Source organism: Bombus flavifrons, chromosome 8 (genome assembly GCF_040668555.2).
Source record: "Bombus flavifrons isolate JBK064 chromosome 8, iyBomFlav1_principal, whole genome shotgun sequence".
Lineage (NCBI taxonomy): Eukaryota > Metazoa > Arthropoda > Insecta > Hymenoptera > Apidae > Bombus > Bombus flavifrons.
In genome coordinates this window covers 16,059,454-16,080,289 of record NC_138449.1, presented here as the reverse complement: position 1 = coordinate 16,080,289, position 20,836 = coordinate 16,059,454, and the positions used below count along the sequence as shown (strand labels likewise).

The following is a 20,836-nucleotide window of genomic DNA, read 5'->3' as shown; positions in this document are numbered from 1 at the left end:
CGATACACCATGTCGAGAAAACAGGGATAGACAAGATTCGAGTGGTTCGATCGTTCAATCATCGTTTAATTTCACGTTACAGCGTAGGATTCTTTCTTAACGACTATTTATAAAATTACATTGTTCTTGGTGTTCGTCGGTTGATTATCAGAGGAGCGATCGTTGATCTGTTGTTATACAAGACACGAGGTATACGCGAAATGGTGTGGCAGGTATGTATCACTGGACAAGGATATGAATCGAGAAAGAACGCGCGATCCTCGTAACGTTAATCGTAATTTGCTAAAACATTCGAACGATACGAGTCTTCGTATGTATATCGCTACGACCTTACAATGTTAACTTCGTTTAACGTTATAAAATTTATGGGAATCGAGACTACACGAACTTCCGTAACATTCTAAGAGGGAAGTTAAACAGCACGTAGGTAGAAACTATGGATTAAAACGAGGTGCGATTGTTCCGAGTATTTGTTGGACCGTGCGTTTGCTCGAAATTTGTCCCTTTCCGAGGGAAAGGTGAGTTCGAGGAAGAAGAAAGACCATGTCCCCAGTACCTGCTTATATCTTTGCACTAAGTTTTCGGTTTGGCAAAATGGTCCTTGAAAGGCTTTACTTTTGGTCGGGAGTGTTTCCTCTTTCGTTCTTTACAAAAATAAACGATACGCTTTTCCTTATGAGAGACGAAGAAGAGGCGTGAGATCAATCGTTCGAGGTACGAGTTAATTTTCTCCGAAAAAGAAATCTTATCTGTAGAGAAACGTTGATTTCTTTGTAATTCTTTTCTATATTTTTTCATAAACTTCGAGCATATCATTTCTTCTACGAAGATCAGAACGAAACGAAAAGACGACAGAAAGTTGGATCTGCGATCATCTTACTCTTATTGATTATCACGTTACTTTCTAACCAGTCATCGAACCGAAGAAATCCATCGTTCGGACGACTAGATCAATTTACCACGATCGAGAACTTTTCAAATTCTTCGATACGCTAGAAATCGGGGACCGAATGTGATTTCCAACGACGATCACTTTGTTTCAGAATGTTCTTCCCGAGAATACGCGTCGGCGTTTATTTTTCGCGCACAACAGATTGTTCAGGAGAAATTTACGACGTGGAAGGTTCAGGACTCGCATCGATGTAGTCGATATCCGACGATGTTGCGGTGCTGGCGCGTCTTCCTTGCCTAGGGGATGCGTTTATGCGTGTCTTTACGCTGGTCGTAGAGACGCTCAGTCGGTTTCCGGTTCGATGTACCGGCTGTTGTTTCGTCCTATAATTATCAAATGAAAGTTGTCCTTCGAATAATTGCAAATACGAAAAGATACAAATGTTAACACGGCGAAAGGAGCGTCGCTTAATTTTTCTCGAATAAGAGGGACAATTTTTCAGATTCCCGAGTTATGATTCTTGTAATTCTAAAAACAAAGGGAAAGCAGCTTTTGTGTCGCGAAATTGAAAAGCATATCGGTCGAACGGTTCGAGCTTTGTACACCAGAAAGCTTCGCTCCTTTCGCAGCTGGCTATGTTCCAAATGTATCGTAGAAAGCGAAATCGAAACTTTCGAGGTACAGGCAGGTATAGGCTGCTTTCGATCGATGGATTTCCTCCTACGTCCACTTTAAATTTGCAAAGATCGCCACAAGCATCGATCGTTTATTCGGTAACATTGTACGGTAGTGGAGCTCCCTGATCACGGTGGCTAATTCAAAATGAAACCGTTCTCTTCTCTTCATCGACACATAGCGAAACTATAAAACTCGAGGCTATAAAGAGAAATCAGAATTTCGCAACGAATTATTCGCCGTTAGTCTTTCTTATCGCATTACGAAGGGAACGTGGAGAAGTAATAATATGTAATCTCCTAAGACCCAATCTGGCATTCTTTTCCATTTCAATCGATAAACGAAAATTAAACCGGTCCACGTGTACGTTACAATTCATCTTTCTGCTACGCGATTATTTCTCTCCGCGGCTTATACGAGCCATCGTCTTCAATCACGAAACCCCATTTATCCCTCTTATTAAATTCTCTCCTAACTACCTCGGAATTACCTCCATCCTTCGTCTCTTAGGAGAGTAAAAAGAAACGACAATCGCGACGGAGTAGAGCGGTAATTAGACGAGCGGCTTAACTCACTTCAGTCTCTCTTCGGCACCCTTCATGGCAGTGTTCAAATCCTCCTCCCACTGTTTCTCCTTTCTTTCCCTCTCCTGCCTCTCCATCTCGCGTTCCCGATTATACACTCGGTACTCTGGGATGAATGCCAATCGTCTGAAATCGACGCTCGGTCCGGCGCCTTCCGCGAGCCCGATCGCCGTGTCCTCGGGCAGATGATCGACTTTCAGAGATCTGTGCACGAAATGTCAGAAATCACAAGCACTCTGTTGGTCCATTTGTCAATTGGAAAGTCGTCAATGCGATCGAACTATTATCTCATTCGTTCGATTATAGGCATTCACGTTCGGACCGATCCTTGGGAAAGATATTTTACTGCAGCGAGATCGAACTTGTTCGGATCCGTCCGATTATTAGTTTATCGTCGATCGGTTCAGATTTCTCAGAAACAGACGTTTCCGTCATTGTCACGACGCACTGCGTCGCAACAACGGCGATTCTAGCTAATAAAAAATAATTTCTTGGTCGTTTCCTGTTACTCGATTTTCAGTTTGCTCGAATTTCTAAAAGAGATACCATTTCGCGTTTGATGTTTCCGCTTGTCGCGATAAATGGCGATACGAATCATCTGGCGTATCGTGAATTTTGTACAGAAAAGTACGTACTGTGCGTAAGTTGGGAGCACAGCGTACAGGGGCAAGGTAACCGCTCTCTATCGCTCGCTATCGCGTCTTGCTATATATCGTTATGTATTGCTATGTGTTATTTTATTTGTATACGTTACACTTTCGGCCAATACGCGTGTTTATTGGACCGCGTAATCGGACCGTGACCGGAAACCGGAAATCTGACACTCAGCGACACACGTGTGAACACGTACGGTCAGTTATTTCTGACAAATTCGACACAGTTGTAAAGATAAGTAAGCGTATTGGTCAAAAGCGAATAAAAAATAACTTTTTATCGCTTCGAATCGCTGTTTGGCTTACCGTGCGTCGAACAACACTGGGAAAATCGCGAGTTGTAAATAAACGTAACGGTCGACGGTAAATGGAGAAACGCGTTCACGCTACCGTTTCAGTTTCGGACCAGTTCGATCTCGCTTCGGTAAAATATTTTGTTTCAAGAATCGAAACCATGGGACAGTAATTAATTCGATCGAATCGAGAACCAGCCGATACGATAACGTGGATCGAATTTAAGGATACCGCACTCGTTCATTTGTTTCGAGCGAATTTGGTTCCAGCGATTTAACATTTGTAATTACAACCGGGCAGGAGATTTTAGAGTGAAACTGGAAATGGATTTGTGAACGATCAATGTGGTTACGAGGGATTATTATTTCGATTACCACTATTACTATCGTTAGTAACATTACTACGAGGCATTAATACTATTCTGATAGAGTTCCGCGAGAACCGTTGTTACCGTTACCAAAATAAATATTATCGCGAGAGATCTGCCGTGAAAATGATCGATTTCACACACTGTGATCGATATTCTCGAAGTTAATTTCCTTTCAGCAAGGGGCACGATCACGCGACGTCGACTAGAATCCGACGATCAACCTGCTCTTCTTTGCGACACGCTTACCTTTGTTTCGCCAGACGCTTCTTCTTCTTGTGCAACGGCTTCGTCTCGATGATCATCTCCTCCAGCTCGAACGTCGGATCGCAGTTCAGGTGATCTTTCGGCGGCGTGAACGAGGGTTTGATCTGCTTGTTCAACACTTTGTCAAAGTCGAGTTCCCTCATCGCGTTCACTTGCTTCAGCTCCTTGAGCGTCGATATTCGCGCGCCTGGTGCCACGACTAACAGTCTGTTGAGAAGCTCGCAGATCGCGGAGCTCCAGTCAACGGGTGTCGGTCTTTCTTTCTGAAGAACGTTCCTTTCGTTTCAACGTATGCGGATGTACTCGAGCTGAGAAGCTTTTCGAATATTAACGTACAACGGAAAAACCTTCCAAGTTTTTCCTTTTAATTACATTCGAACGTGTTCGTTTTCGCAAACGTGTTTGTCTTTAAAGGAGTGCGAATAGTTTCCGATACTTTTGATCCGACGGACATTTTCTCTTTTCAAGACGAGGCGATGTTCGACACGGAGAAGCGTCGAAAATACGATTTGTTTCGCGTATGTATAGATTTTAGAAGAGAAGAAGCGCAATACCACGGAAGAATGATATTTCGCGGTGTTAAAGAACGAATACCAAAGGACGAGGTAGAGAGAAGGAAAGATTTGATCGGCAATTTTACCTGCATGATCTGCAAAGCCTCTCTGTGCGTCGTAGTGGAGCAGAGAGGGTAAGGACGTTCTCCTGCGAGAGTTTCCCAAGCAAGAATTCCCAGGCTCCACCAGTCTACGGCAAAACCGTAGCCAAGAACGCCGTATTCCTCGCAGGAACACATGTAAATTTCCGGTGCTGTCTCGGAACAACGTTCGAAGAAATATTATCCAAGTGACACAGGAGATAACGACGATAGAAGAATCGTTATCTCGGTCGTTCGTAGTTCGTAGAGTTCGCCACGAATTATTCATCGTCGTGTTTTGCTACGTTTGATTAACCGAATCGATCTATCGATCGGAGTACGTGTTATCAATTCATACCTATGTACGGTTTTGTTCCCGACATCGACGTAGCCAATTCTCCATCCTCCAATACCGTTGCGATGTTGAAGTCCGTCACGTGCGCGTGTCCTAAGCAGAACAATAAACCTATAATCGCAGCATCTACATCTAACAGAGACCGGGCAACCGAGCAACGTTCGATATAGCCTCGTGGCGCCACTACATCGTCGTCTTTCCTTTCCCCGTTGATTTTATTATTCTCCTTTTAGTCCTTCGAATTAGCCGAGCAATAATAGCGCGAATCTGATTAAGCGACGAGCCGGTGATCGTTGGCGATCGTTCGTTATCCGTCGTATGACATCTGACGCGGACGATGCCATATGCTTGACTTGGAGGACCAACTTGGAGGGTCGAATATCTGAAATTCTTTACGCGTGGAATCATTATGTTACCCGAGTTTCGTGTTTTACCACCTACGAGAAGAAATATGAAGTTTCAGAGTAAACATGTGTAAAATATCGTCGAAAGCGTACGAGACAGTGGAGACTGTCGCCTATTTTTAACAGCGCGGCACACGAACGACATCTTTCTATTCGTTTCTCTTCCTTTCGTTCTTTATCTTCTTTCTCATCTTTTCGCCAATTTCCAATTTACCATTCCTTTTACCGTCTTGAACGTTAACGCGGACGATCATACGTTACAATTAAGAATCGATTTAGTGGTTTTACGAAATTAAAGAAATTGCCGGGACGAACAGGCGAAGATAAATTTCGCGTTTCTGCGAACGAATAAAACGCTATCTACGGAGAATTTTTAACAGCCTGGTTCACCGGTGCAGCCATTGATCAATGAAAGAGTTAAAAGGCGGCGGGATAACGCGCTTCGCACGTAGAGGACGTTTTCACGAACAATAGGGGCGGGAATGGCGCGAGTGAGATGAAACGCGAGCCGGGTCGACAGCCGGCCCCGGTAATTTTAAATGATGCAGAAGCAATTCCGAGGCACAAACAGCTGTCGGATAAATGCAGCAGGAAATTAGGGTTACCCTTCTACGGGGAATACGAGTGTCCTTGGTCCAGTCGTTTTCAACTCGACGCCATCGTACGCTTCTTTCTTCGGGCCTGGCCTTTGAATTATAAATCTAGCTATGCCAACAACCAAGAAACGATCCCTTGAAACTTTAAAATACAATTTCTTTCGATCACGATAAAAGGCATACGTTATTTAATATTTGATATTTAATGCTAAATTATAGGCGAAGGATTGGCAACTTTGAAAATTCTTTTAGAGTATTTCTCGAGTGCCGGTTCGTGGCGAAAAGCTTAGGTAAGTAGGTAGATTCTCTTTTTTCCGTTAACGTAGAGATTATTCCTAGATAGATGGATGTCTGAAAAACCGAGTCTCATGGTTGCTTCATAACGGAGAAGAAAATTTCTCCGGTGGACGAGAAAACCTCTGGCGACGAAATTGAACTTCGTTTAAATTGAATCGTCCGTCTTTCGAACCTTTACCGGGACGTGCGTAGTTAGGTTCTCGCGATAGTCGCAGTGCTCTTTTTCCGGCGTCGTACCGGGCGGTCAAAGGGTGAAAGGTAAAATTTCCGAAGCACATGGCCTCGGGGGTCGAATGGAAAGCGTAAAATTATTTATGGGCTGAGTCAGCCTGTCCGTGGTCGCGACTAATAGACAGAGAGAAAGAGGGAGAAAGAGAGGAAAATGACCGGATCTGCGGCCTGCTACGTCACCGGAATATAATGCGGTTCTCTATTGTAGGCGTTCTTTGACCTTTGCTGAGAAATCAGAAGCGGTTCTCCATCGTCGAATCCAACGGGTTTGTAACGAAACTCGATGGACGAACGCTAACCGATCGAAGATCTATTCGTCGTTATGCTACAAGTCGCTCGATCGTTTAACTTTAGCGCATACGAATATCGACGTTGAATCCGAAATTGAACAGATCCCGACGAGTTGAGCATCGGTGGATTGGTATTAACGGAACGACGATTTTAATTAGTTTCTTCGCTTTTGTAAATTGTCCGTCTACCGAAAGGGGAATAAGCTACTGAACGTTCATTTAGACGTGAAATATATTTTGTTTGGTGATCACGAGGTTAAACGAACCTTCGTGCGAGCAACTTCTTTCCAGACTTTATTAGAGTCCCGTGACCGTTTCCCTCTTTCACGAACCGCTTTTAAACTTTGATTTTCGAGTTTCATCCAACTCGTTCAACTCCTGTCTCTTTCCTTATCGTTTCGAAGAAGAAATATTAGTCGACGGTTTAATAAAAAGATGAATTTTCGCGAAGGATCGGCAAATCGCCAACTCGGTGCAAAGAATCGTCATCGAATTTGAAAACTGCCTGATACTCGTCGAAGTAAGACGATATAAGCTTGGTAATGCGACGTTCTTCTTAAAATTATTTACCGCTGTTGCATCGTTGTCGGAGAATCCAATGGTTCTAACGTGAAACGATCGTGCTGTTTGTTCCGTTATTTTATCAACGATTCGTCGTCAAAGATATGTCAAAGTTGCCTCAAGTTCAAAGAAATTCGTTCAAATCGCGCTCTTCCACCGAAGCTGAAGTTCCAAAACACGACAAAACACAATTTCGAATCGTCAACGATAAACTAGTTGTCCAGTCGAACATTATCATGCAGCGTTATAGAGGTAAATGCTATTGATTTTTGTACCGCGGGTCGGTGCCACGTCGGTCGACGACGAAATATCAAAACACAGAGGCTGGTTCCTTCACTCAGCGTGGAATATCATGGATTTATGTTTCCATTGAAATCATCGTATGAAAGGGTAGACGCGTTTGTCGTAATCAAGCAACTTCGAGGTGAGTTAACTAACAAGGTGCTTTGTGTTTATCTGTAACATCTCCGAGACGAAGCTACAGATATCGTCTAAAATCTGAATCATCTTCAACGTCGCTTTTAAGGGCAAATATCATTCGGATTTCAATATGTAAGTTCTAAGCTTCAGCCCAGTCGTCGTTATTCGACGGTAATTTGTTAGCCTTGGCATGTTTCGAGGATGCTCGTAGGAAATACTGTAAATGGGGAAATTGAAAAATTTGAATTTTTCGTTGGAAACTGTTTTACGTACCGATGAGAATGCCGTAGTATAGAATTTACGAATGGAATTTTCCCCTTCTAAATAGCCATTAATAATGCTAGAAGATGGTCGCCTCTGTAGAAGAAAATCTAAGTGCCAATAAACATTAGGTAATCGTTCCTCGATTTTCGTTTATGTCGTTCGTTTTAAAGGAATGGCTTTTTTAAACGAGTTTTCTTTACAACTAAGAGGCGACACATACAGGCACGTTCTCTATAGCTACATTTTTCTTCCACGTGAATTTCCCAAAGTTCGATGAAAATTCGATCGATCAGCTGCGGAATCATCGACGAAGCGATCCAATGTTCGCGATTTACTTCGATCGAACGTACGGATTGTTCGAACGATGCATTTGTCATCGACGAACGTGGAAACGAAGCGTAAACGGTTCGGTTGATGAGCAAACGAAGCGTACGTTCGTTTACGATGCTGGCTCTTGATTTACGGAATTTCGAATACCGGTCGTCGTAGGTAACTCGACGTTGAATATATTCGACGAACGTGTGGCGTTAAATGTTGCTAATTAAAAAGAAGCACGGTGCCGCGTTTCGAGCGTAGTCGAGTTCGAACCGTGTTTCCGCGTTTACCGCTTGTAATTGTCGTGTATCCGAGCCAACTTTCATCCACATTTTTGCCCCTTTAGTTCGCTTTCGTTCGTACGAAACGTAACTTGCATCCCGTTCGAGGGACGCGAGAGTCTTAAGGCAAATTTGCGCTCTTTTCAGGGCTTTTGGATGGATCTTCGGTCGAGTTACACGTATACGGGACCTCGTTCCAGGAAACGTTCGACGGAAATTTTCATCCTGGTTATCGCGCGCGTGTCTTTGCTCGAAATCGTTCGACGATTTTCGCTCTCGACGAGTTTCAAAGCATTAAGCGCAAATGCAATGAAAAAGAGCGGAGAGGAAACGCGTTAGAGCTTCCGCGAGCCAGAAATTGTTGTTTGGCCCTGTTTCGCAGTTATACGCTCTTGTCCTTAAACAAAGGTGCGAAACGAACGCGGTGTATACGCGCGGATATCCGAGCGTCGACATTTTTGTCGCAAGCCCGGCGATCGTGAGTAAATCTAGCGGTCTTAATCGCGAGTAGATCGATGGAGTTAATCCCGCGTGGTTCGTGTAACTGTTTGCCTTTCGTCGTTCGTCGACGCGACGAATTCGTTTCGCAAGGCGTATTCCGACGATGATGAAACACCGTCCGTAGTCCTATACGCGGAAGCTTCTAAGGATATTGGACACCTCGGTGAACGACAAAGTCGTTCGAGTAGTCGATCATCTAATTATTTCGAGCGACAAATTGGATCGTCGGACGGGCCATTTTCCACTACGCTGATATACAAAGTTTGCCGGCGCCGACACTGTTTACCGTTGTAAGCTCTTAACTTTCTCGCTATCGAGTTCTATCCCTCTTCTTATCTATTCTTTGTACCGGCCGTTATATCGATTTTTCTTCTTTCTTTTGGAAACGAACGGTGTCCCTAGTTTTCTTATAGTTTTCGTTAGTACGTCTCGAAGAAACTCGCGCGTACCGAAGCTTTGCTTTACCGAAACGAATACCGAGAACGATGGAAAGACGAACAAACGGAGATGCGGAGATACTGCAGAGTCTCGTCTAGACTGGAAACAAAGATTAGAGGTACTTGGTATTGTAAAAAATTGCGCGAAAGATCTCGAGTGAAGTACATAATTTCGTTGGTACGACCACGAATTTATATTTCAACGAGACGTCAACGAACGTAAATAAAAAACATTGTCTTCCTACGTTACGTTTCTTCGTTTATGTTCGTTTCGTGCTGGCGATCATTAACAAAGTTAACGAATACCAACGACGATACATCCTAATTTTCGGTTACATGCTAAATTCTTTAGTCCCTTGACATCGGATTTCTCGTGTTGCGCGGTAATTCCTTGTCGGTTAATAGCCCGTGGACACGTTAAATCGGTAGAAAGCCGGTTGGTCGCGGTTTAAGTACGTATCGGGGAATTTGCACACAGAGCGACGTATTTCTAGTCCGTAGGAGTAGAACGAGCATAACGTAATTCGTGTTATCTCGGGAACGTGATTTGATCGGTTTGCGGGCGTGGCCGTCGTTTTAACAATAAACCCTACGTCAGTCGATAATACGATAGTTTCGGAATTCCGTGTAATTTACGTGGTGAACGACCAACATTCGCTATCGACTCGATCGGAAAGAAAAGAACGGACTTTCGCGTGCTTGAAATTGATTAAATTCGGTCGCGACTCGCTTCGATTCGATCCGGCTGGTTCAAGGTTCAACGATAAATCATCGAATACAGCTGCCGATCGTTGAGCGAGGACGCGGATGCAAAAATTGCGCGTACGTATTACGGCTCGAGTGATTAATAAACTCTACCGTTGCGTGTATAGCGTTCGCTCGCACCTTTCAATTTTATTAAAAAAAACGAGGAACGTTGGAAGTTTTGAGTGGTCCTAATTCGGTGACCTAGGTAGAATTAGAGCACTCTGTGAAATTTCCCTTAAAAGCGATCGACGTCCTATTAAACCGTTCCCGGCTTGTCGGCAATTTTTAAATTGTCCGTTGTTAAAAGGGGATTAAAGCGTGGAAACGATATCGTTCCTATTTTACAAATTGCCGCGATTCCTGCGAAGAAGAAGGGAAACGAAATAGTCGGCCCCTCGACAAGCTTTTTCTCTCGAAAATCGATGTTCGCAAATCGGTTGGCTTCTCGTTGGTTCCAGCGTTCGACGTTTCTCGCGACTCCACGCGAGATTTCCTCTTTCGAGAAGCGAAAGATCCCGGAGCGAATCGCTGAATTATTCGGCGCAGCCAACGGCAAATGTACGGAACAGAGAGGCGAGATCCGTCGGTTCGTCGAGGTTCGCGCGAAGGAAACCCGGGGCCCGGCTATGTCTTTTATACGACGGCTGCCACGTACCTTCTTCGTCCAACAGAATGTTATCGGGTTTTATGTCGCGATGTACGATTTTGTGACTCTGCAAATAATCGAGGGCCAGAGCTATCTCGGCAACGAAGAGCACTATGCTTTCCTCGGAGAAGACGACCTCTTGCTGGATGTGATACCTGAGATCGCCGCCAAGCAGTAAATCGGAGACCATGAACAAGTCTTCCTCGTCTGGAACAGAGAAAACAGCGAGTCTCCTCTTTCACCTTTCTTTTTACGCCGATTAACGTTTATCGGTGCAATTATTCGTAACAGATTCTTTTTTTAGTCCGATTGTCGTCTACGCGAGAGATAATATAATTGACGAGGGAAAATTCAATCTCGATAAAATGACACGACGAAAGAAACTCGGAGACCTCCGTAAATTATCCTCTTAACCGTGATTTTCTGGTTAATAGCGGAATTTCGTGGTTAATAGCGGAAGCAAGGAAAACAAGCGCGAAACAAGCGCGAAACAAGCGGAAACCGAGGGAGAAAGATCGTCGATCGAGTTAGTTCGCCTAATGCCCTTAGTACCGTTCGTCGTGGGAAAATCGATATTAACGATAGAAGGACGTTCACGGTATTCGAGAGACAGACGGACGATCGGCTTACCTTGAAAGCTGAACCACAGGTTCACCAAACAGGGGTGTTCCAGCTGCGAGAGGATCTCCACTTCCCGTGCGACATTCTTCAACGCACCCCGCATCGCGCACTCACCCTTGTGCACGTACTTCATCGCGTACATGTTTCCAGTACGATCTCGTTTCTGCACTATGCACACCTATTAAGGAATAATTAATTGCCCGTTACCGGATGAGCCGGTGAATTACGAGGCCGCTTCCGGTCGATTCTTGCATCGGACGATAAAGCGCGCGTTAATTGGAATAGGACGGATATTTTTGGGAGAGAGAGAAGCGACATCAACGGTGGGTGGAAATTTTGTTGCAGTGTAAAACGAATGATCGACGAATTACGACGACGTTTCTTTATCGCGAACGGTCTCCACGAGACGTAAGAGGCGTAACAGGGTAGAGACGTTTTCGCGGGCGAAATATCGCGGTCGATAGGGAAACATGGAAGTAGGTGCAGTTTGCAATGCTGATTCATCGTAACGCGATTCGATGACAAACGTATTGTGGTACATGGTGGATGTAAGCGACGATAAATTACGAGAGGAAGAGACGTTTACGGCAAGTCGCGCTACAACTCTATTTATCTAAATCTGTCGGAGACAATTGATTCGTGTAACGCGAGTTCGCTGACTCTTCTCTTTATCATCTATGATTTCTACTTATCCAAACTTGCGATTCGGTCGGCGGAAGTTCGTTTACATAATCGAGCGTTAATCGAAATTTTTCTCCGATAAATGGAATTCGGATGAATAGAATTTTATCGTATAATTGGCATGGATATAAGATAGCCTGGGTGGGGGGGGGGGGAAGAGCGTTATCTCTGATCAAGTGCATCGTATTTTTCCAGCGATCGGGGTCGATTTACGCGAATACGCACAGGTATAAAATTTTTAACGGAAATTTATTCGCATCGAAACATTTTCGTTTGGCAAATTTCGACGTGAAAATTTCAATACGTACATTGAAATTTAAACGGTCGAATTTCAAATAACGATACAAGTTGAACGATGTATATTAATCGGATATCAGCTCGGTAACCGATGCAGGTATCATCGCGGCGTTATTATCCGGTGTTGTTACCTCTGCGTTAATTCGATTATTCGAGGGAATAATTTCGGAATTATGGATTCCATTGAACAAACACGGACTTTTACGATTAGGAAGAAAAGGAACGAACCCACCGTGCTAGGGGCGTGCCAATAACTTTAGTCAGAGCTATGTTTGTCTCTCGTACCTTTCCGAAGCTTCCTTTCCCGATGGCTCGTAGGATCTGAAAGTGATCGAAGTTCACTGAAACGAGAAACGGCGTGGAATTAATAATAAAAGACCGTATCCCGTGCTCGAAGAAAAAGGAACGAACAAAGCGGTTTCGCGAAATCTCGTTTCATCGATAGAACCGGCGAATCGTATCGAACGTTTGCAACGTCTACGTAGCATCGTAGTACAAAGCGATGTTGTTCACAAAGGACCGATGGAGCGAAAAGTTGCGCACACGAGCACCGGAACTTGCGGTGGCTGTGTAAACTAGGCGAAAAACCGTCACAGGAAGTTTATAGTCGTTGACGTAGCGGCCAGGCGGTCTCCTCCTAAAATCGTGTCGGCGTATCCTGTCATCTGTCGTTTCCCGGCTAAATATCCGGTGACGGGAGAAATTTGAACAACTTTCGACCTTCTGCGTCGCCGACACGCCAACCATCGAATGCCTAAATGCTAAGTAGATGGTCGACAGCCGACGTACCAGACGCGATTAGCTTTTGACGGCAAAACGACTTTCTTCGTTTTCCTAGTTTCGCTAATTAGATCCGTGGAGGCAATCGTCTTTGAAAATTCGTTCAGAGTGATCTTAAAAGCCACCCGTCGAGAAGCTCAAAAGGCAGGCGGTGGTTTTAATAAAGCTGTTCTTTAACGGGGCTATTCCATGTTAAATTCGCGAATCTGGCGTGATTTCTTTTTTTAATTTCACTAATTCAAACACAAAGACGAAGTCTATTTTCCGACCTTCCTGTTTCTCTCCGGAGACCTTGCTCCCGGAGCAAGTTGCCTTTTTCGTCCGCATCTCGCGCGCGTGTGCGTGTCGTACGACTGCACGGTTTCCGTTCGTTGCGATATAACGGTTATTACGAATATCAAATCGAACGAAGGAGAGATTTCTCGACGTATAGCGATCCACTGGCAAAGTTTAACGATTCGATGCAAATCGATTTGATCGAACGTAACGGTTTACGTTAACTTTTCGCCCTGGCGGAATCGGAAACGTCGATAAAACGTTATCGCGAACTCTGCAAGTAGTATTTCGATAAATATTCGACTTTTATCCGTCACGTTGACGATTTTTCGCTGCGTAGTTAACGATAGACGCACGTTCGACGGAAAAATGTCGAAGACTTACCTTCTTCCCCAGGAGTAGGCTCGTTCCGTGTCGACTGGTTGGCACCCATTTTTGCCCCTCAGTGGATCTGGATACGTGACGCGAGTGCCGGTGGCCTGTGTAACGTGTAGCCGGATACTTTGATCGGGCCGAGAAAAGACATCCACTTAGAATTCTCATGCTTCCACCCACTCACGGCTCGGTTATTCATTTGATCGAACGTCTTCTTTTTTCCACCGTCGATTTCTTGTCTTTATTCGCTCCTCCGCCTCTGCCGCCGCCCTCTTGTCGTCGTTTCGTTGCCCCAACCACTTAATCTTGTTTCTTTTTCTTCGTATTCCCTCCAGCCTACTGTCTCCCTGTTATTAGATCTCTAGCCCGAAGGTCGTTTCTCTCCGTCGAGATTCTTTCGTTGCTCTTAACTCGTCACCTTGTTTCTTCCACTCGGCTTTCACGGCTTTCACGGCTTTCACTCCCCCGCACAGGGCTGTTTACTTTTTTTCACTACCGTTGCGCTTTTCCTCCGATTCGATATCGTCGCTTTTCGACGTTCGCCTTTTATTCCTCCCCGCCCTCGTCTTCCCTCCGAGTTCGTCAGATACAGCCACGTCGCTGAAATATGTCACCGCTCTGACGACCCTTTCAGCGTCGCCTCTCAAACTTCCTATCCCGTTACCTGTCTCTCCCGGTTCGTCGTCGCTTTACGTCCAATTTCGCCGAGTTTAGACACTCGGCGAAACTTCTTGCTCGATTTTCGAACCCTACTTCCCTCGCTTTCGCGCTCTTCCACCGCCTCCGCTTTGATTTGTCTGTCGCCGTTTCGTCCTCGTCCCTCCTAATACGTATATACGTCTTTGGACCCTTTTATCGCTAACTGCCTCCACTTCGGACTTTCCGTTCAAGATTTCGCAATTTCTGGTTGCCGGTCTCCAAGGGATTCGTCGAGAAATCGCGTAGATCTTGGGCGATCCAAGCGACCGATCCAAGCGACGAAGGCTACGGCGTTGATTACTGCTGCGCCGATTCGTGGATTAATCAACGGTGACCTGCCGTTAATTCACGGAATAACAAGCGGCGGAAGCGCGATGGCTGTTCCGTGATGACGGTCGATGGCTCGTGGATGGTGGCCTGCAAGCGAGTAGACATTTATCGGTGGCAGAGATTCCGTAGGAACCGGTTAATCGGCCAAGTAATCGGTAATTTGCGGATTCGCGGAACGAAAATCGCGATTTCATCGATCTTTGCGCGAGAGAACTGGGCGTTTGCAACTGGAAATCGTTCGAATGATCGTTCCCCAGGACTTTATCGCCAATTACAGCCTACTTTCTCATAACGACTGACGAATACAGCGCGCGAGTGTGGGATCGCGAGAAAAGACGATTGCGCTTAAAGGCAACGAGAGTTCAGAAGCTGAATTTCGTTTGTTACGATCCTTTGACGCTTGGAAAATAAGCGAACGAACCATGCTGGTACGAGAGAAATCCCCTGCGAATAAAGGATCGCGAAATCTTGTAATACGGAAAAAATGTTACAAACAAGGAGAATTTTCCGCCTTTCTGGCGGTTGGAACGCGCTGCTTTTCGAAAATCTCGTTAATTCGCGTCGTTTTTATCGCGGTATAGCGGAGGAACGAACAAGACGAATCGAAGAACGTTCCGACGAATATCCTTGCTTATGTTTCAGATAGAAGTTCGCGCAATTTTTCCGAATTTTCCAGTAAAAAGAAGAAGCATCGTAAACGCGATTACTCGGTTCAACTGGAACGAAAGGGACGAAAGGACGAGTATATATAATTTGCATACTCCCTTAATTTTCGTTTGACAAACTACCGTTTCTTCTCTTCTTTGTTTCTCCTGTCAGTGAAGCAACAGACTAACGGAAGTTCCGTGTATCGCGAAATTCAAAGGGAGATTTCCAAGGACATAGGGGAAAGTTCCCTAACTCGGATCCCATCTTAAATTGGATCACACAGTCTTTGTTCGCATAGAAATTGTCGGCCAACATTTCTTAGCACGAAGTTACAGTTTACATGTCGTTTAGTAACAGCATTGAAACGAAACGCTCGAGATAATAGATAGTACCTTTAATACGACGAATGCTTTGTTCCGACGTCAGCTGATGCGGTTCTGCCACCGATTTGCGGAAGCTGTAACTTTTGACTCGTACGTAATTTTCCCCTACCGCAAAAACCATCCCTTTCTCGTATCCTTTTAACGTTTTTTCGTTGCTTCGTTTTTTCGAAAGATAACGCTCGATACCCGACACCGAACGTATCTCAAACTCCTTTCACCCGAGCTACGCGGTCAACGTTAATTCCGCTGCAACCCTAGCGAGTACGAAATAAAGCTTTTCTTTCTTCTCCTTTGATCCAACGGAAGAATCGTAGCATCTTTGTGCTAATTATTTCTTTCTTAGCGAGAAAACGATCCAAGTATCCTCGCTCTGGTCGATTGAAATTTTTGATAATTGGCCAATTATCGAAAACTTCGATTTCCAGCCGATTCACCCCCTTGCCTCGTTTTCTTCTTCGACTTTTATTTATTTCCCTCCGCTTCTCCACTCCAGGGTTCAATTATTCTGCCACTTTTAATGGAACTGATCAAAGAGCGTCGCTAAATACACGAAGAAACGCAGAGCTCCGTCGAACCGTCGATTTATACGACGATTTTGAACAGCAACGTTTACAGCTTCGAGCAATCTATTCCTTTAGGAAGGAATCGATGTAACCACGAAACACCGTCACGGTTCCCGACGTTATGACACGTCGAATCGATGCAATTCCTTTCGTCCTTTCGTTCCAGAACGAGTTTGTTCCCTTCGTGCTTCAGATTCATTGTTCGTTGTTCCGGCAAATAAAAATTTATTGACCACGGTATATTACGGTGCTTCGACATGCGACGCGCATGTACGTTATTCTTTTTCTTTTTCATCGTTTGCTCGACAGTGAAACGTGTTTCCTCGAGATCGTAATAAACCGGAGATTGATGAAACAGGGAAAAAGCAGCAACCTTATGATTTCTTATAGCGAACTTTTCTTTGGATGACCACCGTGTTTCGTAGGTCTCGTCGTTGGACTATGTCGAACGAGTCTCTTTATTCGAGAAGACGTTTCGCGACATGCGACCCACGTAACGTTTCGCGTATGAATCGAATTTTGATTTCTATTCGCAAAAATTTTGAAAATATAATCTTTCAAATGGGGGAAATTTGTCGCGAATCGTACGCGTGAAAACGATCAAGCTATATTTTCCTTGAATTACGTATACACGCACGATGCACGTACGCGCGTTGACGTTGTTTGATATTCAATTGTTCGAAGGCTTTGTTTCTTCGTAAAACTCGCGTCCTCTGATCAATTGCCGCGTTATTCCTGGCACGGGATTATAACGAGCGTGGACGAAATGTCTGACGGCTCGATAATTTACAGGATATCGCGGAACGTAAACGGCTGTTGTCGATTCACGATCGTCCTAGTTTTACCCTTTGTCCCGCCTGTTTCTGATCTATTCACGAGCAAGTTGCGGTACGAAGACAAGCCAACGTGAAAACGCGTGTAACTGTCCATGCCATTCTATTATCTAATTAAACGCTCTGCTTGTTTACGGTTGATCGATAAACGCGTGCGATTGTGATTTGACGAGATACGAGCAATTAATATCGAAACTATCGCAGCTATTTAATTCGACATGGACATTTTTTTAAATATAATAGATCGTTCGTAAAATACGCACGGATACAGCTTCGTTTCAATTACATTATTTTCTACGTACGCGTCGACTTTTTCCTAATTCCAAGAGATACCGGCGTTAATCTAATCGACTGACGATCAACCACCCTCTCTCGCGGTGTCTCGTAAAAAACTTTGACGCTATCTTCGCGCGGTTATCTAAACGCGTTCTCGCGAAGCAACGTTTTCCCGCTACCTTTCGTCCTCGCTTATCCGCCAAACGTATTCTCGCGAATCAAAAGCAAAGAAAAGCGAAACAGAGAGCGAAGGATCGTACGCGGGGCGAACGAGTCTCGCGGCGTCGGAAGTGCAGACTGGCAATTTGTTCGTACGGCTAACGAACGCGACGTTGGTCGTGCTAATGCCGACTATCGCGTACCGTGCTCGGTACATATCGTTCGAAAAACCACCTCAAGACAAAAAGACGGCGAAAAAAGAGGGTTAGGTCTGACCCCGTTTCCAAGTTGCAGTCACTTTTGAGGTTCGCCGGGCTCGGAAGCCAGCAAAATCAATTTGATCTCGCGAACCGCGGTACTCGTCTTTTCGAATCTTCCTACTTTTCTTTAATTTACCCTTCTAAGCCACTACCGTCTGTACTCGCGGTTTTCACTCGCGATCCAAGCATCCCTTGTGACAACGTCTTCGGGTGAATTTTTCTCTTTTTCGACGTTCGTCCTTTTAGAGCAATAGGTACATCGTTCTATTCCCGCTCTGGTCACCGATTCCTTGTTATTTAATGCGCGTTGCTTATAACGGTTATCCTTCCGCATTTCCAATTGCACGCGATCGTTCTATTCTTTCGAAATGTCGAATATTACTCGCAATTATCGCGTTTTGTTCCATCGACGCGCTAATCAGTCGTTTATTTTCGTTGGTCCACTCGCGGTATAGTACGGAATATAGTACGCGGATGCGATAGAACGGAAGTTTTTTCTAGCTCGTACACTGTCTGGAACGAGCGAGATTTTTGAAAATCCTGCACGTCGAAAACATCGTGGCCGATGTGGGGAAAAAAATTGTTGCCGATTCGTTTTTATTTCGCGGTGTCTAGATTTTCTGTTTTTTCCGCTTTCCTTGCTTTCGCATGGTTGCGCGTTTCTGCGTGTCCCTTTTTATGCGAGGAATGCGAGATATACGTTTGAACCTTTTTTCCTACGTGCTGCTATTAAAGCAACGACGGTTATTTACGTTCATACCGACGTAAAATCTCCGACTCGTATACGTTTTTCTTTCTTTTCTTCGACCGGTCTTCGTGCCGTTCCTCGTTTTATCGCGCGATACAAAAAGAACCAAGATGCTCTTCAATGCCATTGAACGGTTAACTCGTCTCATTCGCTGGAAAATACGTTAGCGAGTATTTTTTACGAAGCATCGCGCGAACCTTGTTTCACTGCTAATATCCTTTGCCTTCGCATCCACCTGGATGCGCCATGATACGCGAAATACGGAACGATGTTACGTCGTAAACGAGACAACGTGTAATAACGCGGTGTGACGATGAAAACATAATGAAAACGTTCGAATAGCGCGTAATTATCTGCGCGATAATATTATGATAATATCGTGTAAATATATTCGCGAGAAACGACGGGACGATATCGATCGATCATGTTCGACAAGGAAGAAGGGAATTGATACGAACGTGGATCGATCCTGTTTTCTCAGCAAGTTGCCGCTAAACGAACCGTTCGGCGAACGTAAATTTAAGACGATAGGAAACGTGAAAACACAAAATGAAAGAATTACCTGAATCACAACGTTGCCGAGGTCGTTCGAGACGCGACGGAATAATCGTGCGGAATGATTCAACTCGCGAATAGAATGGCGATAGAAACGACACGTTTCCACCAGGTAAAATGCTCCGATTCCAATCGAATAAATTTGTCGAAACGAACGGATCTAATCGGATTCCATGGACCACCGTCGATTATGTAACTGGCGCAACGTTGATTCGAATTTTGATCGCGCGATTCTGGCATCAAGTTTCGAACTTAATTCGTTATCGACGCGTATTCGTTCGATCGGCTATCTTCAGCCGTCGAACTTTTCTTACGCGACTTTCGTACGTGTCCGAACCACGTTACGAATATCAACGGCGTTCGTTTCTGCCAGCAGCACGCCGGAATCCTATAATCGAAGCGAAAGAAAATACAAATGGAAATAACGTTCACTCACTGATTCGTCTACGACTTCTTAATCGTGAGAAACAGATTCACCGACATCTTCCTGCGGAAGAACTTTTTCTCCCGTACCGAAGAGGCATCCGAGACAGCTGCCGAGGCTGACACGAACGAAACGAGCAACCGGAAGAACGATGTCAGCGGTGACGCGCACAAGACGACTTTTGCGGCTGATTCTTCGTGGCAGCGTAGAAAATCGCGCGCTGACGATCGAGCGTGGTTCCTTCGCGAGCCGTTGGCGCGCGATGGATCATCGTAGACAAGGAGGTAGCCGAACTACGACGACGACGAGGAGGATCGACGCAACGATCGATGGTGGAACCGCGCTTGAAAAAATCGCGAGGGTCCGTAAAATCGTGACGGTGGCGATCGCGGTCGCGGTCGCGGTCGCGGTCGCGGTCGCCGCACGAGTGTCGATGTTCCTAGACGGTTCAACGGAACGACGCTCGAGTACGCGAATCTACTGCGGCGTCTGCGCCGAGACGCCGCCTTCGTGGCTGCGTTTCGCGCGTGCTGTGCGTGTTTCGGCGGCGCGGTGCGGCGCGTCCTCTCGCGCGTATCATCTCCGTGTAGTCGTGGTATCGTAGATAGAATCCGTGGGTAATTGATCGATGGAAATTGGTGGAAATTGTCGTGTGCACGGGAACATTGAAAGGGTGATTTGGCGAGATCGTTCGAGGGGTCCTTTGATGTATTGCGAGAAATATAACGAGGGATATTGAGAGAGAGAAAGCTACAGGCTCTTCGGCAAGAGTAGATCATAGTTTTATATAGACGATAGCCTGTATAAGGTCGAGCTTTGTTTTATGAGAAACCGGCTCTTTTGCGAGTGAGAGATAACGATTCCTTCGTGGGCGCAGGTATTTCCTCGTTACGGGGTCACCTTTCTGTCTTTTTAAACGAGTCTATATGTTTTTGCTGCTCGGCCACTTGATAGATGAGTCCAAAGACCCATCGGCCACAGCTCCGCGATGGATATTAATAGTCAGAAAAACATTGGAATTCGTGTTTCACATTTAATGCGAATTTCTCCTCGGTTCTTTTCTTAGTGATAGCGTCGATGAAAGAAATGTAGCGAAGTCTCGAATTAAGCAAACAGCGGCGTCGATAGACGTTGGAACGTGCCGATTTCAACGCAACGTTCTTCGTTCGTTGACTAAGGTCGGAGCTCGGCTATGAATTATCGGCCGTGTATATCGT

General features: G+C 45.1%; 1 protein-coding gene across 2 annotated transcripts; it reads right to left on the bottom strand.

Annotated features, from left to right (window-relative positions):
- Positions 1–461: 461 nt before the first annotated feature.
- Positions 462–20,296, bottom strand: LOC138182852 (serine/threonine-protein kinase 32A). 2 transcript variants are annotated; one of them, XM_069119135.1, is made up of 10 exons: positions 19,632–20,296; positions 13,751–14,857; positions 12,596–12,651; positions 11,342–11,510; positions 10,721–10,918; positions 4,725–4,814; positions 4,373–4,539; positions 3,715–3,995; positions 2,143–2,355; positions 462–1,275 (listed from the first exon to the last, which is right to left on the bottom strand). In XM_069119135.1, the coding sequence occupies exons 2-10, from the start codon at positions 13,797–13,799 to the stop codon at positions 1,110–1,112; spliced, it is 1,389 nt and encodes a 462-aa protein (XP_068975236.1). In that variant the 5' UTR covers positions 13,800–14,857; positions 19,632–20,296; the 3' UTR covers positions 462–1,109. The 2 variants fall into 2 exon arrangements, with proteins under 2 accessions (XP_068975236.1, XP_068975237.1); XM_069119136.1 differs by lacking the exons at positions 11,342–11,510; positions 19,632–20,296 and having other exon boundaries at positions 13,751–13,792.
- Positions 20,297–20,836: the final 540 nt, after the last annotated feature.

What these genes read in the sequence shown, in the direction of transcription:
- LOC138182852 (XM_069119135.1), bottom strand. Translation starts at nt 13,799, where the DNA reads ATGGGTGCCAACCAGTCGACACGGAACGAGCCTACTCCTGGGGAAGAA. An exon ending in AGGCTTTGCAGATCATGCAG is followed by an intron (nt 3,996 to 4,372) that starts GTAAAATTGCCG and finishes AACGTTCTTCAG; the next exon opens with AAAGAAAGACCGACACCCGT. An exon ending in AAGCGTCTGGCGAAACAAAG is followed by an intron (nt 2,356 to 3,714) that starts GTAAGCGTGTCG and finishes TTTCGTGCACAG; the next exon opens with ATCTCTGAAAGTCGATCATC.